Consider the following 21,961-nt stretch of genomic DNA (forward strand, 5'->3'; position numbering starts at 1 on the left):
AAGGGGTGGTTTGGCGGAAGTCGCAAGATTGAATCCTCTTCGCTTCCGCTCTGAGAAATTGCCTGAGCAATCGTAAATCTCAGTTTCGTCCGTGCTTGCCTCACACCCTCGAAAACTCGGGTATCCAGAAGAGCTGGCTTTCAACCCCTTCGAAGCAAACCCCAACCCACTACGAACTCCTTTAACATATTAAAGTATGCAACGGCTGGTAGTATTAGATTACGAGAGAGAAAGAGAGAGAGAGAGAGAGAGAGAGAGAGAGAGAGAGAGAGAGAGAGAGAGAGAGAGAGGTCTTATCGAGTTATGCTTACCTAGAAGAGAAAATTGAAAAATGTTTAAACCCCTATATTTTTTTTTAGAAATTATTATATTTGTATCTACTGGCCAGGAGTTGATGTTGCACTTTTCGTTGGCTCGAATGTACAAACTAAATTTCTAGTCTCTTGCGTACTCCATCGTTCATCCCCTTATCATCGAAGCCATTTAATTACTTTGTGAATGTGTAGATTAAATTTTTTAACGTTGGCAAGTCTAGTTACATCTTCAGTCACACCCTTAAATGTTAAATAACGAGTTTTCTTACGAACGAGTGTCAAAGTTCTTTTAATGAAATTTTTCATCCCTCGCGCTATATAAAACCCCTACTAATTATATCGGTAAGTTTATGTACTTTAGGACTCTCGAACGAGAATGAGGGATTGAAAGTCTGGAAAAGTATGGCGGGATAATTACAAAAGGAATAACAGACGATAAAATAAAAGTAGGTAATACCCCAATGAATATCATGAGAAATCATCCTCAATCCATGCATAGGATTTTCATCGGCTCGTGAATCTCTTAGATAATTAACAAAACTGTTCCTGTTCACCCAAGCGAAAACAGTTGTAACTTTTTTTCACTTAACACATATTTCAATAATTTTCAATTTTTTTTCAACGTACCTGAACTCGAAATATCACGCTATTAACTTCTGAGATGAATATAAGTATGCTTCGTGATTCAGCAACTTCCGGTCCCGGCTCCATCGGCCTTGTCGGCTGTCTCTTAAAAGCGTCTCTCGGCCTCTTGCATATAATACGAAGAGTTGGTTGCCCTCCTATCTACCCTTCCTACAGGGTTGCCTGTCAGGTTACCTTCATAACCTGCCTGACTTATGTTAGACTAGCATGCCTCAAGCAGTGTCTCGACCTGAACTGGCAAGAGATTGCATATCGTAGTATCTATATGGTAGCATTGGCCTGAAAGCCTTGTACAAGGGATAATTTTTAACGAATATATCGAAAAACAAGGATACAAGAGTCTTCCTCGTACCCTGAAACACGTTACACGACCGATAACTAATGAAAGCAAATTGTTGTATAATATCGTATGCATATTAAGAAAGGATGAACCACCATCGTCAGAACTGTAAGAGCCTAGAATCCGTTGTTTCCCCTAGTGCATAGTAATCCCAGCCAGTTGAGTAGCCAACCTCTTACGCGTCTATCCTGGAACAGGGTTGAAACTAGCTGGTCTTGTGGATGCATTCGCCCGATCGCATTTCCAATGCCTTATTGCTTTCCAAGGTGTTCCGGAACTGGCGATGTAGAAGTACGTGCGCAGCCTGTCTTATATACGGGACGAACTCCCAGGAGCTAAACGGGAAAATCCCCTAGGATATCCCCAGACGCATAGCAGGGAGACATTTCTAGCTTAGCTCTTCCACTACACTTTCATGAGATGGAGCCTGGTTATTTAAACTCGAACGGAAACGTGTCTACGATGGTCTAGGGAGTTTTTAGGAAACTGCACGATTGTCTGGAAATAACTGACGAGTGAATCCTAGGGGAAAAATCCGTTTCTACCGTTTCTGATGATTCCTGACGTACCGACGTAGACGCGTGAAAAAATTCCCTTTGTTGCTCATATAGATTAATTTCCTACACCTGAAGATTCGACCACGAATCCCTAGGTAATTTATCTATACGATCATCAGACTTCAGTACCTAATTTAGCCAAGTCCATTGACTTCACATTGTCGATCGCAGCTCGACTCTACTCGAACTTTACTTCTATGAACTATTTGACGCCACCTTCACTATTAGCTATTCTCCGCGTACAATAGCACATAAGGCTGCCAGGCAAAGGCACTCACACGGTGCTGTAATATACAGGGGCATTAACGCATGCCCAACTTCGGCTATTTATTAGTCTGGCATGCTAATGCCATCTGATGAGCTGAAACACGAAGTACCTTCTAGCAGCATCTTCCTTCATCCCCAACCAATCCTTACAGCTCTATAGTTCATGGCGTCCAGGCACCCTTGGAGCTCTTGTAGCTTATTAATCTCAATTCTAGTCCATGATGCTACGTTACTTCGGTATCTATACTCTCGACAGGGTGGAGTGTAACGGGTGAGGTATGAATTTACGAAAATTACATAACTTGCGCATAGATAACGCGGACTGAATTATTCTCGAGTGATTAGTACCCGTCTTTGTAATTATAATGATTAGGTTTCCACCGCTATTGAGCGATTGGTACAGTATGACAAAGATTGCTTTGATCGTTATAGGGATCACCTAAGGCTAATTTCACCCTTGGCGGCTGAAGTTCGAGTCAGCAGGGTCATAAGAGGTCAGGAGGGAATCGTGCGATACGAGGGTTTCGCATACTATTAATTTGGAAATTTGACCAACCGAATCTTGCTTAGTATCGTAGGAAGCAGTTGGTGACCTTATTGGTTTTCCTATCGTTTCTGCTGACCCTGAGGTCGACTTTTGGACCAATCGTCTTTTCGCAGTACTGTGGTCCAAGTTTTCATAGAAGGACTATTTATCGAAAGTCAACCCAACCAATACGAAGGCTAATTAAGAATAGTATTGTTCGAATAAATTGAAAATGTTATAAACCCCTTAAAATTTCTAAGGGTACTCTCGTAAGGGTCGTGAGCAAACAAACGTATAATACAGGTAATACGAATCTCCAGAGTTTATTGAACGAATCGCCCCAAGGAAAGGATTGAAAAGTATCATTGGGATAAATCTCCCAAAAAGTTCATTTGCCAGAACCAACGTTCATTAGTTTGGTATCCCGAGCAGAGCAAAGTGTAATTATCGCGAGAGATCAGACGGGCTTGGATTAAGTGTAGGAGGCTGCTGGGGTATAAAGTAGGTATGGTATACATATACAGAGGTACTGTGTAGTACGTTCGTTTCCGTAGGTTCCTAGGTATACACGCGCGCGCACATATATATATAGATAGATATGTTGTGTAGTAGGTACTCACGAAGAAAAAAAAGTAATTGAACGAGAACGAAGGGTTAATAAATCCTGAATAAATTCAGGGACTATTTAAAATGCATAAAGGGGATCCAGTAATTTTTTATTTTGCAACCCCTTTTTATTCGTTCATTTTTTATTTCTTTTAATTTTTCCTTTTTTTTTGTTTTGCTTTTGATGTCTAGTAGGGGCACTTTCCGGACCTACCTCTGGATCCCGATATCTTTTCATCTACCTAAATCTCCAACCTTTTCCATTCTGCCACTGTTGCCGGATCAACGCCGGCGCTCACTCCGCTGTCCTGAGAGTCCTGGGGTAAATTGCCTCGTTGTATTTCTCCGGGGGTGGCTCGGTTGTTTTCTTGGTCCGTTCTAGCATTCAGATCCCTATCCCGTCTCCGCAACTTCCATACCCAGGTAGGGTGGTACTGTACTACCTCTGGCCAAGACAGAGACTCATCTCTTTCAGTCAACCCCTTTTTTACCCATTTCACTCCATTTTGACCTCACTCATTTCTCTACCCAAGCCCCAACCAACCCTTTCTCTTTGACACTTTCCAGGATCTTTTCAAAACTTCTTGCTACGTTTATTCCGTCTCCACAGGGCAGTTTCCACTTCCCGTCCCCAAATCCGCTCAGCAGCATTTCTAGGGTGGATGCACTTTCTCTGAATGATACCAACAACCCTTTTTCTAAGGACTTCAAGAAATTGTAGTACGACAATTTATAGCGATTCGCCATTCCGATCTCAATTGGACAAATAAAAGTCTTACGGATGTGTATTTTGACACTGTAAAATTCCTCTTACGAGTATCATCCCCGTACTTGGAGTTATTCAAAAATGGAAGAGAAGCAAGGATGAAAAATGTGATTCTTCATCTAAACTTTACTTTGACGCCATAGCTACATCCCCTTAAAACCGGTAATTCCCTTAGCTAACCAAGGGTTAACTTCCGGCATGGTTCGTCTCACTCTCGTCACAGGGTGCTTCGACTATTTCCGCCCACGTCCATTACGGACTCCTGGCCCCACTGACCCCCTAATTTATTTCCTCTGGGCACTCGGTCACGTTTTCAATTTTACCCCACGTCATCCTCTCTGGTCGGACTTGGTCCTACGTTACCTACTATCTACCTTCTCTTGCTTGATCGTCTTCTAACCTAAACCTAAAACAGTACCTCCCTTACTTTATTTTCCACCCCCTGCTAAACTCTGTTAGAGGTAACGCACACGTGCCACACCTGCTGCACGCTATTGGTGTCTCTCTCTACCTACTCTCCCTCTCATGCTCTCTTACTCTCTCCATACCGTGACCTAACGATCTGCCACTCGGTTTCTTCCTATTTTTTCTTTCCAATCTAACCTTCCAGATCGACAGCTACCGCGAAGGGGATAATGAAGTTACCTCAGAAGACTGCAGGTGGTTGAGGGGTCTGCACCATTTAGGGCTATTAAGCTTGGAACATTTCCATCTTGAAACCAATAAACAGGACTATATTCAAACAACTCTGTAAAATTTGCGCTGGCCGTCAATGAGTACCGATGATTTCTAAACTGCTGACTTTGGGTTAAATCGGGATTTGATTTAAGGGTATTGACTGTTCATTTGTGAAACCCATCATGCTTCAAGTAAATGCATTTAATCGTGTCCCATTTTCTTTCTTGAACTTGTTTTTTCTTATCCACCCATTTGAATTTCCTTTTAGACGACGCCTCCGCAGGGTTGACTGATGGGCTAATCACTTTCAAATTGGCCAATGTAAAGTCATTGGCTAAAATGCAGGCGCAATTAACAATTATCGATAATTTGTGCCATCTCAAAGTAAACCTTAAACTTCGCCTCAAAGTTCCAGTGATGACACGTGGACTCGATAGGAATGCATTTTTATGGTTAAAAAAAGCCGTCGCCACCGCAGCGTTAAATTTCGGTCAGCCTTAACAACTCAAGGTACCTCGAATATACATGTGTATACCGCTATATAGATTAGCAGACTACTTCTGTTATTACGATTTAATCTAAAACTTTCTTTTTTTGCTTATTTTCTGCGACTCATTCAGTTTTCAAGAATTTACCAGTTGCTCGAATACATTGCCTCCGACATTGATGCATAATTGAACCCGACGTTGAAAACGTGCAGATCCATTAATACTTAATTTAGCTAAAAGTAAAGAGCAGCCAGCACTTCAATACACGTGTTTGAATTCGTTCCGATGCCACCGATATATTTACTGAAAAACAAAATTGGTTATCACTAGAAAAAAAATTGGCAAGTTAAAATCCTCTAAAATGGCTTGATAAACAAATTAGCAAATATTAGCATCATTTTCCCCCCTCGAAACTGAGAAACTTTCAGAGATATATGTCTATGTTAATTAACTTGGGACACCCTGTATACATATATGTATACCGTAACGGTACAGATTGGCCAATCTCTCAGTACAAGTTATAAACAAACAAGGACAAGCCTATAGTGTCAACAACAGCCGACAGATGAAAAACTTCTCTCACAAGTCAATCTGCTTACAATAATGTTAATAAATACCGATAGATGATTAGCGCTTCTCGCTAATCAATCTATAATTTCTTGTAGTCAAGTAGAGCCTCCAAAATCAGTTTAGATATTCAATAAGAAAGATTCAGAAATATAGTAAGCATGATTTATGTCCGAAAGGATAACCCACAGTATTAAAATCGTCAGTCTGTTCGCTCAACATATGGCCTCTGGGATGAAGCATATAAATTATATAAATTTGCATTGATCAATAACTAGCATAATTATTGAGAATTTTGTCTAACCTCCGGCATACTAGCACATGCTATTCCGTCGAGTACATCCAATTTCGCACACTCATAAGGAGCCTACGAAATTGCACTGCTATATATATATATATAGTAAATGTGAACATTAAATATAATAATTAAGTATAGTAAAGTTTGATATTACATGATGCTTGTCCAGGTAACAACTTTTATATTAAATAAGGTCCAATGCCACGTATGCCATCGCCCTTTTTATAGCAACGTGCGTGTATTTAATATCAACCAATAAGAGTCTTAGAATTCAAGCCTTCGCATGCTTAAGGACATATCGCGTCATCTTATAACTTTAGCCCGCATTAAGCTGTGAACATAAACGCGCTCCTTTCTCTCTCGATTTGATTACCATTTTTTTATGTTGCCCGATATACATGAGAACCTCAATGGTGAACCATTATGTTGAACAATAAGCGTCGCAATGTAAAAGTGAAGCAATTATATTTTCTGTAAATTTCCCTCCACGTTCAAAGGCTATACGTATTTTTATACCTCGATTATACATGTATATGTATACCGTAGTATTTTGAATTCACAACAATATCAAGCGCAGCGAAACTAATTGGCGACACCCGATATTTTTCCTTTACGGCACAACTTGGTAGAATTCTGAAAAAAAATACCTTTTATACGTACAAACATGTCGTTTAATTAATTCTCTGTTAGACTAGTGAACTAGTACCACGGGGTTAGTAATGATGTAATATAAAATTTGTATCTGGTACTAATTTTCTTTGATAAACACAGTCCCGGTTTAAGTTACCCACTAAGCCAATCCCGGCCTAAGACCTCAGAGGGTCCTCGAGTTCTCATAATGAAATTCCAACTAGGGATGTAAACGGAATCATCACGTCGCGACACCTAATTTATATCTAACGTCATGTTGTCATTAGACATTTTTGGGATGGCTCTTATACGTCGAATCGTATCAGTTTGAATTTCTTAATCGTCCACAGATTACGTATCTTTAATCTTCATTGACTTTGCAGTTGATCAGTTGGACGGAACGATCCTACACCGTCCGGAGGGTCGATAAAATTCATTCTATTTCATTAAATAATTTTAACCTGTTCGAAATATAATATTTTATCGTCGTTTTACGGTTAAAATACTGTTCGCTCCAGTAGAGCACAGTCTTACTAATTAGTGTTTGGGGTAGAGTGGAAAGGTTGATGGATGAGTGGGTTAACCTCGAACCTCGCTGTAGGTTCTTGTACGAAGCTCGACTGCGTCACGCGTAAACCTATTGCGTGTCTTGTATCCTCTACATAATTTTAGCACGCGTTACGTCGCCCATGTTCAGCCTACTTCACCTAGTCTAGATCTTGTACTAACCCCGTCCCGTTACACCTTCACTCTTATACCGTCAAGCACCATTCGAAATGTTGTCAGTCCATGTCCAAAACACCCCCAGCACTATTTGCCAAGTCTAGTCAGTGCCTGAGAGGAAGACTGCATATCTCCTTGTCATCCATCAAGTCCAATGGACATCCATGACCATCTTAGAATTTCCTCAAGCGATCCAGTCCCGTTTTACGACCGTTCGCAGCAGCTTATCAGCTGGGAATGAGGGTATGATTGTTTCACCGATCACGGGAATATCCTTGTAGCTATTTGAGGTTGTTATAAATTGTTTATTCTTTTTCTTTTGCAATTTTAATGATTATAGAATTATTTCATTACTCGTACTCGTTTCGAAGTACCATTATGTTTTTGTAGGAATTACGCCATTGACTCATTTACTGCACTTCGATATTCGTCGATCTTGTACATGATTATATGGTATTTATAATTAACGAATGAAATGAACTTGCCAAATTTCACTGTTCACTAATTTATGAACGGAGGGACATTGGTAACAAGGTACTGTAAATTTCTTATAGGTGGTGGAATCTAAGCTGAATTGGCTGATTAAAAATTATTTTAATCGATTTTTTGTAATTTGATTATATTTATTTTTTATATATCGAATTTTGCAGATATCATGATTTTACATTTTGTCTGTGGAGATTTGTTCTGATTGACCTGGGGCAATTTATTGAAGAGTCAATTTTTAGGATCGCGTCTTGGACCCTTCATCAGAGTGGGAACGTGTGTTTGATCTTCTTTTGACTAAGGTCTTCAGTTTTGGAATATACGCAATGCGCGAGAAGACTCTCAGGTCTTATCAGCCGAGACTCTTCCAGACTCTTTAAGAGCTCATAAAATTAACAGACTGGCTCTTCCAAAGTAACTTACTACCTTTGTCAATTGAAAGTGATATGTCCTAAAAAGTCGCCATTGGACCATATTAGATACTATAATACACAGTACGTTTAAATATCAATGAATATGATAATAGGTTCCTTTGCTCTCGATTATCTGTTCATAATTTGGAAATACTTTGGCAAATGTACAAATTAATTTATATTCATATCTATAAAAGTATTGAAATTAAATATTAAAAACTTTTTTCATTTATTATTTAGAATGAATTTTCAATCGCCTATTCAGGCATTCATGATAAATATGCATATGTCGAATCGATTACTCCGCATTATAAATTTAGAGTGTCATATGGTCATATCATATAAATAGAAAATGAAATTCAATTAATCGGATACTTTAAATTATTTTAAATAAAAATCTTTCGAAGACACAACGTACTTTACATACCCATGACCTGTTTCGACTATGCACGTGCAAATATATTGCGCTATCATTGCAAACCGTAATCCATTATTGATTTAAAACTTAGTCATATGGTTGAAGTATAATAACACAAGGCAAATAATCAAAATGGAATTAAAAAAACGCAGCTTTTAATTAGTTACTATCGATTGGTACAGAAATTCAAACTCACGAGGCATAGTGCTAAGGCCATGTAATACTGATTTTAAAAAATGACGAATTAGAAAAAAGATCTTAACCTTTTTTTCAAACTATTTCACTGTTCCTTCATCTTTCACAACAAACTGGTTAGTATTTTCCACCAGTGTTGGAGTATCGCTGCTGTATCTCCTATACGAATACAGATGGTCCTCGCACAACCAGCCAAGGACCTGGCAAACGGACTTGTAGAGCGAAACCAAGAATTTAATTTGATCTGAGTTAAAATACCCAAGTGATGACGCAATCCTGGACCGTCTTTGTGGCCCATATAAAAAATTTTATTTTATTTGCTCTCTCCACTTATGAATTTGATATTTCTAGCACCGCACATCCTGGGACGCCGTGGCTACGTTTAAATAGTGCTAGTAGTTGTATCTCTATACTAGTCAGGCAAGCCCTTTTTAGACGCTGCAGAATTGGTATACCCGTAAGAAAATTTCCCGTTGCCAGTGGCTTTTCAAGTCAAAGGTAATTTATGGTAAATTAATCAAAAAAACATTCAGTTATGTTTTATGTATGACGAAACCCCAGTATTCGAATAGATACAGATTACCGGAATCGTACGGAGGGATGTGAATCCGATAAGAACGAAGATTTCGAAAATTTGGGTGAGATTTTGGAAAATTCTCTATGGCATATCATGAATTTCTGGAACAACTTTATGGTATGTAGGAGTTGCGGGGTTGCTGTAGGTACCAATATAGTAGGCATGTAACGAACAACGCGCTTCGACGCGATGGCTGAAATGGAATGGTGTAAAATGGGGATGAAGTGTAGGTGGTTGTTAGGTAACTACAGGAGGTCTTATAAATCAGTGGTAATAAATAATAGCCCTCTTGTCGCACTACCTCCAAGCCACAAAACCACCCCTTAGCCTCAAATGCCTTTAGCACCCCCAACTGTGCCATCTATACCCGGAACTGATTCTCTCTCTCCCCCTCCCCCTCCTCCTCTCCATCTCTCTTTCTCTATTGGTTTTACTACTAAAGCTAGAGACATTACCATGGAGTACACACATTAAAACCTATATATGGACTATAATATTTTCATATATGTTAGGTACGTGTATACATACGAGCAGGTATGTAGAAAAATTTTTATTAATATTTTTCGCGTAAACTTGGAAATAACATGAAAAACTTTATAAACGTCCTAAGTAACTTCCTGCTGGGTGATTCGAATCGGTTGGGAAATTTTAAGCGTTTGATCAGGGAAACGTGGAATTAATCTCGCGTCCACTGCTCAACCTTTTAGAACGCACCACGTACCTTCTATATCTTCCACCTTCTACCTTGTAATCCTACCCGATTCAGATGAAACGAATTGGATCGTTCACTCTGGGAATCGAATCAGTCCCGTGGGAATTTCAAGAGTGAAAATCGAGTCTGGACTATTTTTTTGGATTTTCCACTTTCTTATCTTAGAAGTGTACACAAATGTAAACGAACGAGCGTCCGATGTAAATTTTTTTCCATTAATGACTGTTTCGCATTTTTTTTTTTTTTTCGCGAGAATTAGCAGATTCATTTGCAATGCAATTTGTCAGGGTGATTTATTTTGTGAGTGAACGAGGCGCTTTTTTTTTTTAATGCAACGTGACGCCAGAATACGGCTGAAAGAATTCGTCTGGTCTTCTACCGTCTTTTTCTACTTATATTTTCAATGCAAACGTTTTCTACCCCCCTAGTCAATCCAATACTTGACAACTTTATCTACTTAAAGCTTCACCACTTGATATCCCCGTAGTTGTACCCAGAGAGCGCAACCATCGAATTCTTTAAATGCACGACTTTAGCTACGACGACAAAGCATAGATGAAGCAAAAGATTCTCTTGGTTGAAACGCGGCATAGAATATCAAGTTCCTCGACCTTCTCTCCGTTCCGGGTCGGACCAATACGAAATTCCACTGGATCCACGTATACCATGTAAGGTGCAGATGCGCGTGATGAATCCCGATATTGTACGTTGAATAAAAAGGTAAAGAAGATCCGAGTCCTCTTGGTGAATCGTAAGACGACGAGAGATGCACTTTATTCATAAATTCTTTATTTTCATCAACTCGAAAGATCTGTACCAGGAAATATCGACAGAATCAAATATTTTTAAAAATTGTACCAAAAGTAATAGGTGGTGTTAATTTTTTTTTTCATTATTTGGTAAGCCCCTTCTCCAATTTATTGATCACTTTTTTTTTTCAAAAATAAGATTTAAAATATCTGACAGTTAAGCATCGTTCCGTATGGCATCACTAGAGTCCTTGTTAATGAGTAAGGGGTGGCTAAATTATTGTGGAATTATATAATTCATTACCAACAGAAGATGCTGGTGCGCATGAGCGAAAATCAGAGGAAAAAGTGGACTCGCAAATAAGGAAGTAATTAAATGGATAATTGTACGTAAACAGAGGAAACCTCCGACGCTAATGGAAATTCCAGCCTCTGGCACCGCCAGTAAGACTTCGCGAATATCCTAGGCATGGTATATTTCAACCCCCAGCGTACAAGAGTTTGACTCCCTTAACCTCCCAGGGATATCCGGAGATCTTCTATTGAGGTTAAGGATGATGTTCCTGAAAGGGGTAGGCTTCGTAATTCTGTGATATACACAGGTAAAACCAAAAGTACACGCCAGCCACCATATAATTCTTGGAAAAAGAAATTACCAGCTAAAGTCATCCTTTTAGACCTTCTATTTTTTTTTATAACATCCTTCAGCTTGACTTACCCTTCAATATAACGTCTAGTGGATTTTTCAATCCTTCTAAGGACTTTCCACGAAAAATCACTCTAACATCATCCCCCAAGGGTTCGCTTGTCTTTTTGTGTCTTCCGTTCTAAAAATAACCATGAAACCGAAAACATCGTGAAAAATATAATTTCCTCGTGAATTGGAAGGCCGTTGAAATTGTTTTTTTTTCTCGTGACGTCACAACACACAAACATTTCGATCTCATGTGAAAAGAGAGAAGCATAAATGTTAAACGGACCTTTCTTACGGTTTCTCCGAAAGTTTTAGCCCGCGTCGTTTATCTCCTAATGTATGGCGACGTGGCGGGACCGATGAAAAACATATAATATAGATAGAAAGGATAAAAGCCGTTAAGTGAGATACGGCGCGGTCTCGTACATGGATATCACGGATGTGCATTAGTCATCCTCAGCGGGCCGGAAGTGGCACGCTCACCATTGATAAAACCGGCGATTTTTCCCATTTAATCCAGAAAGCCGGATCAGCGAATGTCCCTTCTCCATATAATCCCGTGTTTAATGCCTGACTATCCTGAAAAATGGTCGAACCCTACATATCTACATATATCTGTTTAGGCAACTTTGGGAACACCCTGCATATACTATATGGGTCCAGGTATGCATCCAGTTGAATATAGTCTTAATTGATAGGGGTAGTTCTTGGATTAGGAAGAAACCTGACATTATAATACATTTCAGTATGCATACCTGAAGTAATATAATTTTTACTGGACATTCCCGATATCCAGATGGCTTTACACCCTTAACATCGATCGTTGGAATTAACCCTTGGCATTGAAGTTAATAATTAATTCTCTGAAGGACTTACCTTAAGAAAGGATCAGGTGTTTATTAGCTAAGAGAATGGCCATTTTCATCCCTTAAAAATAAACCAGATAATGATTGAATTAATACTCGCCGATTCAACACCCTTAAATACTTCTCAAATGATTTATAGTCGTTTTCCCGGCATGAAGGTTCGTAAAAGGGTGAACCTAAATGAGATTAATTAATAGTGATATCATTAACGAGGGGTTTGGTACGCTCACAGCCTTACGGGTACTTATTAAATAATTTAACGAAATTTCGTTATATTTTATTATCAACCCTCGAAACGTTTCGTCAGCCTGGAATAGATACGATTGGGGGGGGGGTTGGTTGTTAGTCGACGTATCACTCGTATATTCCAATTATTTCATCAGGCCACAATGGGCGCTGTGTATAACCTGGCGGGTGGTAGTTTTACGGGTCTCCACGAGGGGGTGACTCCAATAGTCCTAGGGTAGGATACTGATTGGTCGTAGGGCATTAGTACGGCACTGGCCATTGTCCCGTTCATTGCCTCGTTCGTTTTCCCGGATTAATTAGAGTAGCGTAATATCCTAAGCCACGTGACCGTAATGGTTCGCCATTGCGAAAAGCCTGGAATTTCTTTTGTCAGTCCTCAACCCCCCAAAAACCCTTTTTCTAACCCCCCCTTCCTTCTACTTCCAAAGCACGCCATCCGCCATTGGCGTCACTGTATACACATTGAAATACTCAGGCAACGGGACGTGGATGGATGCAGCTACATAACGCCAAAGTAGATCTTTACTCTTATGGACAGACGCACCTTTCTGCTAACCATCCTCCGGCTGTTCCATACCTTTGTAAACTAATTACAACGCAGAGAGAAATGCTTCGGCTGTTACCTATAATACATTACGAGTGACCCCGAGTGCTGTAAATAGATTAAAAAATGTTGGAGCATTCTATGTGGATTTTTTTCCCTCCCTTTAATTTGAAAATCTTGTTAGATGGAAAAATACGTTCACATATGAAACTTTTGATGGGTGGTTATGCAAATATTTTTAACAGGCCACGTCGTCACTACCCCTTTCGACCCTCATAATTTGACCAGCCTTCTAAATAGCACGGCCATATAACCCAGCGCTGCTAACCTTCTCCTAGGCCATTCAGCCATCTCTCCGACGTAGTCGAAAATCATCCCTCATCCGGCAGGGATCCCTTTATGGCTGATTTAATGATTATTTGATACCCTTTATACGAACCATTAGACTTTCCTCGCGCCAGCCCAGATATTAGTTAAGTTTTCGTGGTAAACGAGAAAAACTGACTTGGGGGACTTACCCCGGGAGGGGGAGTTCTGAAAAGAGAATTTTTAAGTAAACGTACACGACCTCCGCTTTCTCTTTTATTTTTCATTAAGAAAAAGATAAGAGAAAGTAAGAGGAAAGCCTTTCAAACGCAAGAAAAATCACTTTGTTATCCTAACTCGAAAGGGTGGTGATTTTATTATTCACTCATTTTCCCTAGATTTTCTCATGCACTTACAAAATGAAGAATGAACGGGAAAGGGAGGAGAAAAAATATGATGCTAACGCGATATCTACGGAATACAGGATTAGCTAAAAGGTAGACGTATAAAGGGTGCTCTAGTTTATTTAGTTTTTTTTTTCTTCATCCTCTCTTCCTGCTTTACCCCTATGGAGAAGCGTGAACACTACTACACGTGGCTAATGGTAGCCGTTGAAGGGGGTGGTTCTCGAACAATGGACATTCTCCACTTTTTCAGGAGGTAAGCCCAGGCATCCCTCGTCCTGTGCTACACCTTGCGATGGCCTTGTTCGAAGTGGAAAACCAGCCCTTTGGTAAACTAGCCTTAACTTTCATCCCTTGGAAAGTTCACCACCTCGACGGCAACACCATTTTCACTTGAGGGGTGTGTTGCCCCAGCTCGCGAAGGCTTTGATGCTGAAAAACGGTTACTCGACTATCATCCCCTAGCGTACACCGACTACACTATGCCACCCTACTATTCGCTATAGGACCCTAACGTATACACTACACATTCACCGTCATCCACAAACCACTTTTCATCCCCGCGGGATCCCATTACGTTCTGCATTTAGTAAGCTTTCCTAAGCCGACGTTAGAATACGCTCGGGTGTATCGCATAGGGTTAACAGCGGACGACCAGAATGGAAAATGATTGTTAGTTTACCTGTAAACTTACTTTTTTACATATTTCGAAATTATTGGACAACAGCCACCTTCACTATGCCATAAGCGTTAAATACATACGACAGATCGATAAAAAATACCAACAGCTCTAGTAACAAACAAAAAATCGATGGCTTTCATAATTTATAAAAAAATTTTTTTCTTTAAAGTGGAGTGGAATTTTCAAAAATCACTTATTACGTTTATATATTTAGCCAATGAAAATCAATTCAATAATATATGAAACATGATTACGGTATCTTGTTCATACCTAGTAACTACGGATCTAGGGATACTTCAATGTGAAAAATTCCCTACGGTTTTCTTTTTTAGCGCACTCGAGATACTTGACAAACCGAAACTTTATGTCCTTCAGAGCCCAATTTTCCTCCCTCTTTGAAGGTATTGTACCTAGGAATCGATGTGTACACACAATCAATTCGACTCCCCCCTACCCGCAGCCCCTACGGACAGGATCGTAAGAATGTATGTATGTACATACCGACACTCTCCTGGTTGGCTTCCATTAAGTCACTAGGGAATTCCATCCCCATCTATTGTTGATAGCATTGCCCAGAAGCAACCCTCGCCACGAACCTAACCTAACCTCCGACAAAGTAAAACTCCTTTAGGATCATGTATCCTACTGACACTGCAGGCTACGGGCCTAACCGAGATATACTATACTCACGCTCCCGGGTTAAAAAAAAAAAGAGCAACTAAATCTAGCTTTAAATAATTTTTGATAATCGAAAGGTGAAACAAAAACATAACAAAACACGCGAAAAGACATAAAATTATGTATCCTCGTTAAAATGCAGCAAGGTAATTAAAGCGCATCATGAATTCTTACTGTGGGCTTTACCAGAAGATGGAGTCTGGCGTGTTGCACCGCACTACGAAATTCAGGATAAAGGAGCTTTCGGGTACAGTCTCGAGGCAAATAGTAGAACGCTTCCTCGAATTATTTACAGTTCCCGTGCCATGGAGCTTTGTTATGGGTCTGGCGGTCGCGAAGGAGCAGACTGTGTGGGATCCATGGGATAGATTGTACATTTATGGGGGCTGGCTACGGGTTGGGTACTACGGTGACATATGGAGACTGGTTCCTCGTAGCCAGAGGAAAGGATAAATATTGCTTCTAGCATGGCACACATGCGAGACTCCTCGAGGCTGCCAAGCCAGTTTTGTTATTGCGTGCGTGTTATTCACCAGCACGTGAAGCACATGTATTCCCATGGTATTTTATTAAATAGTGATTTCTGAGGGTTATACATTTTACCCCGTAGAAAATCAAATACCCTACCACCAGCAATGTATGCTCGTTCGTATAGCTTCTTTTGGGAAGAAAAAAGAAGAAGATCCGTGACCTAAAAAATATATCGACTGTAACATATAACTTTTACATCGTTATATGTTATATGCTCATGTCAGGTAACCCCATAAAAAAAAAATCAAAAAGAATTGGATTCAGTGGTGATCGACTATAACAAGTATACCTATATTATTCAAACGTGATGGTGCTCTTGGTCATGATGCAAATCCAGGCACGTGATATCCTAGAAGAGAACTGTATCCGGGGCTTTGTAATAGAAGACGCAAGACCTGTGGAATGATCTGGAATGAACACCAGATCTAATTCCTTAAATTAGTGTCGATCGTCGATGAATGATGAAAATGAAAAATTCCCTATAAAACTGTCTAGTACATTTTTCTCGTGTTCAACACTGGCTAACCCTGATACCGTGTTCATTGAGATAACGCACTCTTCCCTGTCCATTAGGATCTGACTGGAGAATGTAACCCCCGACCGAGTCGAAACGAACCCCTTGTTCTACTACTGTCATAGGCCTTCCACTCTCGCGCTCCTATCCTAGGGAAAACCCATTAGCGTTCCAGCCACGGAGTTCGATTTTCCATGCAAAAAAAGAACCGCCCGCCACTGCCTCTCATGTAGAATTTTAGGGAGTTTCACGGCCGAGTAGCCAGGAAAATAAAGCGAAAAGGGAGATACGAAGGAGCCTCGTGATTTTTAGCGAAGCGTAATGGGCATTTCGGTTATCTATGGATTTCTATTTTTTTAATCCAATCCACCCCTATCTACTAAATGTTGAAAGAGCGATGCTCGACTTCAAAAAAAAAATATACAAATTTCTGTATTAAAAGGAAATACAGGAATCGCGAGGCGTGACCTTATCCCTGTGCTAGATACGTGAAATTTGAAAATACGATAAAATTTTTTAAAAAGTAGTCAACCTTCGAAATGTAACCATCAAAAAGTAAGTATGGCAATTCTACCTTAAAATCATCTACTCGTATAAACTTTCTTATTCCTATTACCATAATAATTCCCGTTTCGTAATGATCTTTTGTAAAAGTAAAATGACACCTTTCAAGAAGTCCATGGTATTTCACTCGTTTGACACTTTCAGATGAGTACACCTCCCAGGACCTCCTTCTAAACTGAAGTACAGTGCCAAACATTAATGCCGCCCCAATTTAGTGTAAGAGCTCAGCCCCATCATGTACCGAACGCTGTCCCTATTCCCCTGCTTTGTCTTTTACGAGCCTCCCAAAAATTCGATGCTTGTCAACGACAACCATAATACTATCATATCCATATATCGATATAGGTATAGATCACAACGATAGGTGTCATAACCACCGATTACAATAATGACCTATAAATATTCAAAATTGCCGATTTCTGAAAAGTGCCGATTTCTTTTAACAGTTTTCTCGTCTTTGACGCCCCCGGAAGCCATCCCTTAATAATACGTCCAAAAACCAATTTCAATTCACTATTTAATCTAGACGTTTTGGTATTTAAGGAGATTGCTAAAGAAGTGATCATCATGGTTTTCGCATAGATCTTCCAAGACAGTCTTTGCATGTGTTACCAAGGGATGACTTTCAGCGCCAACGTACTTCGTTTTCAAATTAATAATCACATCGAGGACTTTCCAGTCACTTTTCCTAATCATTCAAATATTTATAGTTGCGATACCTATTATTCTAGCAATATATGGATATCATAACAATATAGTGTCATTGACGAGCATCGACATTTTTCGAGACTCGTGAAAGGCAAAGTAGGGGAATAGGAACAGCGTTTGGTGCATGGTGAGGGTAAGCTCTTACTCCAGTTTGGGAGGAGGCATTAAAGTCCGGCACTGTACAGGTACCCAATGTGCTTTTCCGTAATGTATACTATTTACTGTTTCCTAATGCCGTAAGCAGTACAAAGTAAACATTCCACTTTCACGACGCTGATAATCTACGCAAAGAAAAGCATACCCCCCTTTATCAATAGAATGACAAATATTTATAAATCAATATCAGTACTGAAGCAAACATATGAAAAACATCTTTGTATTTGAGAATAAAAAAAATGTCAACGTTTGAAAGGTACTTTTTTAGTATAAAATTTTCATATAAAACGTCCCTCAATATACTTGCGTATACACAGTTTCTATACACCCTGCATATCCTATGAGATGCAAATAGATCCCTAGATTATTTACTAAGGGCTGTATATATATAGTTTACTTTTTCCTTATACGTTCAATAAAGGTCATTCCGAAAGCTGAACACTTGCAATACCAATCGAGGATGATTTTCACCCCAATATAGTTTGTGATCCCCCCACGTCCGTTGACGTCCGTTGAAATATCCGGGATACGTTTCATCCCCCCATAAACAGCGTGATTCCCTAGGAACTTTTATAATACCAAGTCCGGGTAGCCACTGTAAGTCCTGCGGAAATGCTGGAATTCCGGACAGAACGTTAAACGTATCTATTGCGCGAATTCACGTCCTTGCCGAGTCTCCATCCTGCAGGATAACTGCTCAATGGATCGTGTCATTCCTTCGAGATGAGGTTTGTGTGTGTGAACAGATGCGAGAACCTCTATATGAGTCCGTGTGTGCGAATCCCTGCTGGGGTAGGGGGTGGCAGAGTGCAGACACATAGAATCTCCAGTATATATGGAGGGTGACGCTTAATGTCCTGCGAAAACTACTCTTCGTCCTTTTGTAAGGATAACATGGAAAATGCAAAAGTTTGAGATCTAGGGAATTAGTTTATTGGGTTCATTTTGTGGAACGAGAAAAATTCTGGGATTTTCTACTCGTACCGCCGTGACATTATTTTTCGTACAAATGCATTATCATTCGATGGATTTAGTTGGTTGAATAAAAAATTTCTTATAGGGACATTTATAGGTATAAGCTTTTATTTTTCCGTGGAGAGAATATTATAGAATCCTATGTAATTTTAATGGTTATTTGTACGTGTGTATTACACTGTAATTTTGTGTTGTATAAATTTTAACTTGTGGATAAATTTAAGATGCAAGTGTAAGAATCCTCTGTAAGTTCTTGGGGCCAGTTCAGGTTGATACAACCTATTTGGATTTTCGGCAACATGAAAAAGACAAAAATTGTCTTTTCCAAGCTTTAGAACCGATAAGAATTCTTATTGACGAAGCAATGCATATGATTTTGCCAAGGAAAATCTGTAGAAATTGAGAATTTCATTCAGGTAGGAAACATACCGATAGGAAAACTCTAGATATTCAAAGACGTTACTGCAAAGAATGAAATTATATAAAATATACAGACAGTATATACGTATGTTCTAACTATACGGAGAAAAGTTTTATATGCATTTCAGAAATCTACTCATTGGAAATTTTACTGGTGTAATCGGCTGTGGTAATACCGTTAAGCTGTTTGTAATTCGTAAAAAATTCAATATTAAACCGGTTCGCCTTATAACCCGCTTGATGCTTTCAAACTCTCATATATGCAAGCCGTCAAATGAATTCGCTGGATATTGGAACAGAAGGGAAAATCACTGACATATATGTATAAGGGCGCATAATTACGCTAAATATAACATCGATTATTTAAAACTTGAAAATCGTGTCGAAAGATAATCAATATCAAAATTTTCATTGTTAATGCATAATCAAAGTTTATCAATGTTTTAAAAAAAAATTATGCGTGCATAAAATTTTCTCTCTATGCTTATATCTAGCTATAGATATAGTATCGAAAGACTCATAAAGATACGCGCTAAAAAACTATATTCTAGTGACTTTTTCTTTTAATTTGCTTCTATTCATAGCGCCTTTGTCATACGCAGATACATAGAATATATTTAAATCTCTTCTTTAATCTAGTGGAGAAATCGAATCCTCGTGCTAGCGATAAGGAACCGTCAGAGTACAAGTGGGAAAACAGAGTAAAAAGGAAGGTAAAAGGTATTTTCTCTTTTATCTTTTTCATATACGAATACAGGGAGCCGCAAAGCTTATTTTAGCATATATATATATATACTTAAAAGGGTTTCGCCGTTAGGGCGTCATGAGTTTTGAAATATTAAAAAGTTTCAACAACCACAAATTTCTAGAACGTAACTGTGTACAAAGTTCAAAAAAGGACTCAATGAAAATCGAATCAGTGGTTCGCGTGAAAATTCACATCTCGAGCTTTAATCTCCGTTGAGATTTTTCTTTTCCCTTAACAAAAATAAAAATTGACTTTGAATTTATTTCGATGCACGATAATCCCGTCTGAAATTTTCCAATTGCCAATGTTTTTTGCCAAGGGTAGTATGTGGTAAATGAGAGAAAATGAATGAAAAATCGTTAATTACCTTTGGCAAAATAAATTATTGGCAATAAAAAAATTTTTACTACGGGTTACCTTCCCACATCGTACAAACGTTTTTGCGAAGACGCACCTCGAGTTTCGTGAATTAGCATAATCACGGTGATACCTCATAGCGCACCATATAATCCGATGACCACGTTCATACTCCACGGGGTGTAATTTCTCCATTTCCACCCCCAACCTCTTTTCTTTTTTCGGTGGTCGACCTCACTTAATGGGATTTTTCAGGGCGCCCTTGGGATTAAGGCTGCTACCAGCAACATATGTCCCGCTTGTCCCTGTATGCAGAGCGTGAACCAGGTTTTACGGTGTGAATCCCACCCTCTTATGTGAAAAGTTAAGAGCATGACATAACCATTTTAACCAAGGATCCCGTTCACCATGTACGAGAACCAAAGTAGTCTCACTTGTGCCTGGCCCTTCTTCCTACTTGAGCATACCTACTATCAGCTTCCCTATACACTCCACTTTAGGTGTGTCGCCATTTTTACATTTTATAGGGTTCTTACGGGGATAAGCTTTTGCGAATAGCCAAATTCCACTCGACCTATGCCTGATAACGTTTTACCATCTTGAATCTGGGGGCGCTACCTGTGCGATGCATTTTGAAAGAGAAATTCATCGAAGGTCGCCAAGTGCTCGTTATCGTACGTTATCGAACATGTGAAAAATATAATAAAAATAAATAGCGTTACACGTAAGATTTTGACGTGCGACAAGTAGCTGGGAACTTTGAAACTGTCGGTTTTGAAAACTGGACCAGAAGCATTCGCCAGAGAGGATCACGTTATAGACCCCCCATCGCAACCCCATAGAATGTTATGCCTAGCATCTCCGACGGGGCTTTAGAATTTCCAGGAGCAGTGAATCCTCATAGAAGCTCGAATCATGCAACCCACTCTATGGGATGCTCCGAGGATGTCGCCATTATTCTAAACGTTGGAATAGTTTTGCCACTCTTCGTGCACATCAATTCGACACCATAACGTTCCCATTAAATTTTATACCCTAACCTCATTCTGTAGCATCCTACTTCGAGCGCACTGCAGCATACAAAGATGACGCGTTCCTTTTTTCTTTCTCAGGTTGGTTCTAATATATTTTGGATCGAAACTTAAAAAAAAGTTATGGCTAAATTGTATCATGTATTTTTACGGCACTTTCTTAACACTTACTCACAGTCGTTTCCATTTTTCTACATTTCAAGCGTACCATTGATTCGACGTGAATGTCTTTTATGTTTCAGGCAGCTCGGCCCATAGTCTTTCAACCAGTTTGATCTTCTTAATGGGACAATTGTTAATATTCGCAGCGAGCATTCTGTAAAAATCCAATTTTCATGGGTAAGTCAGTTCAAAAGAAAATGTCACTCGTATAGGCAAACGTTGATTTTTTATTATGAAAAAAATATGATTTTTTGTTTGTTTTTAATACTTTCAATTCATATTGATCAAAATACTGATTGATGTACTTTGTCCATTTATGAGATTATGTAGATCAGCTTAGCTTGGGTTATATGATCTAAATTGTATTTATATGTTTCCAAACGTTTTTTTCTTTTTTTTCTTGATTGGAATCTATTA

At 39.3% G+C, this 21,961-nt stretch overlaps 1 protein-coding gene across 2 annotated transcripts in view; it reads left to right on the top strand.

Moving 5' to 3' along the window:
• The window catches only part of LOC107274004, a gene marked incomplete at its 5' end in the record, with an annotated part of 37,116 nt that overhangs the window by 12,673 nt on the left and 2,482 nt on the right, over nt 1–21,961 (top strand). For both annotated transcript variants that reach the window (XM_015752714.1, XM_015752715.1), the window contains 1 exon segment: nt 21,625–21,721. In XM_015752714.1, the coding sequence (XP_015608200.1) occupies nt 21,625–21,704 (80 nt within the window).

This window comes from Cephus cinctus, unplaced genomic scaffold (assembly GCF_000341935.2).
Source record: "Cephus cinctus unplaced genomic scaffold, Ccin1 Ccin1_scaffold1978, whole genome shotgun sequence".
Lineage (NCBI taxonomy): Eukaryota > Metazoa > Arthropoda > Insecta > Hymenoptera > Cephidae > Cephus > Cephus cinctus.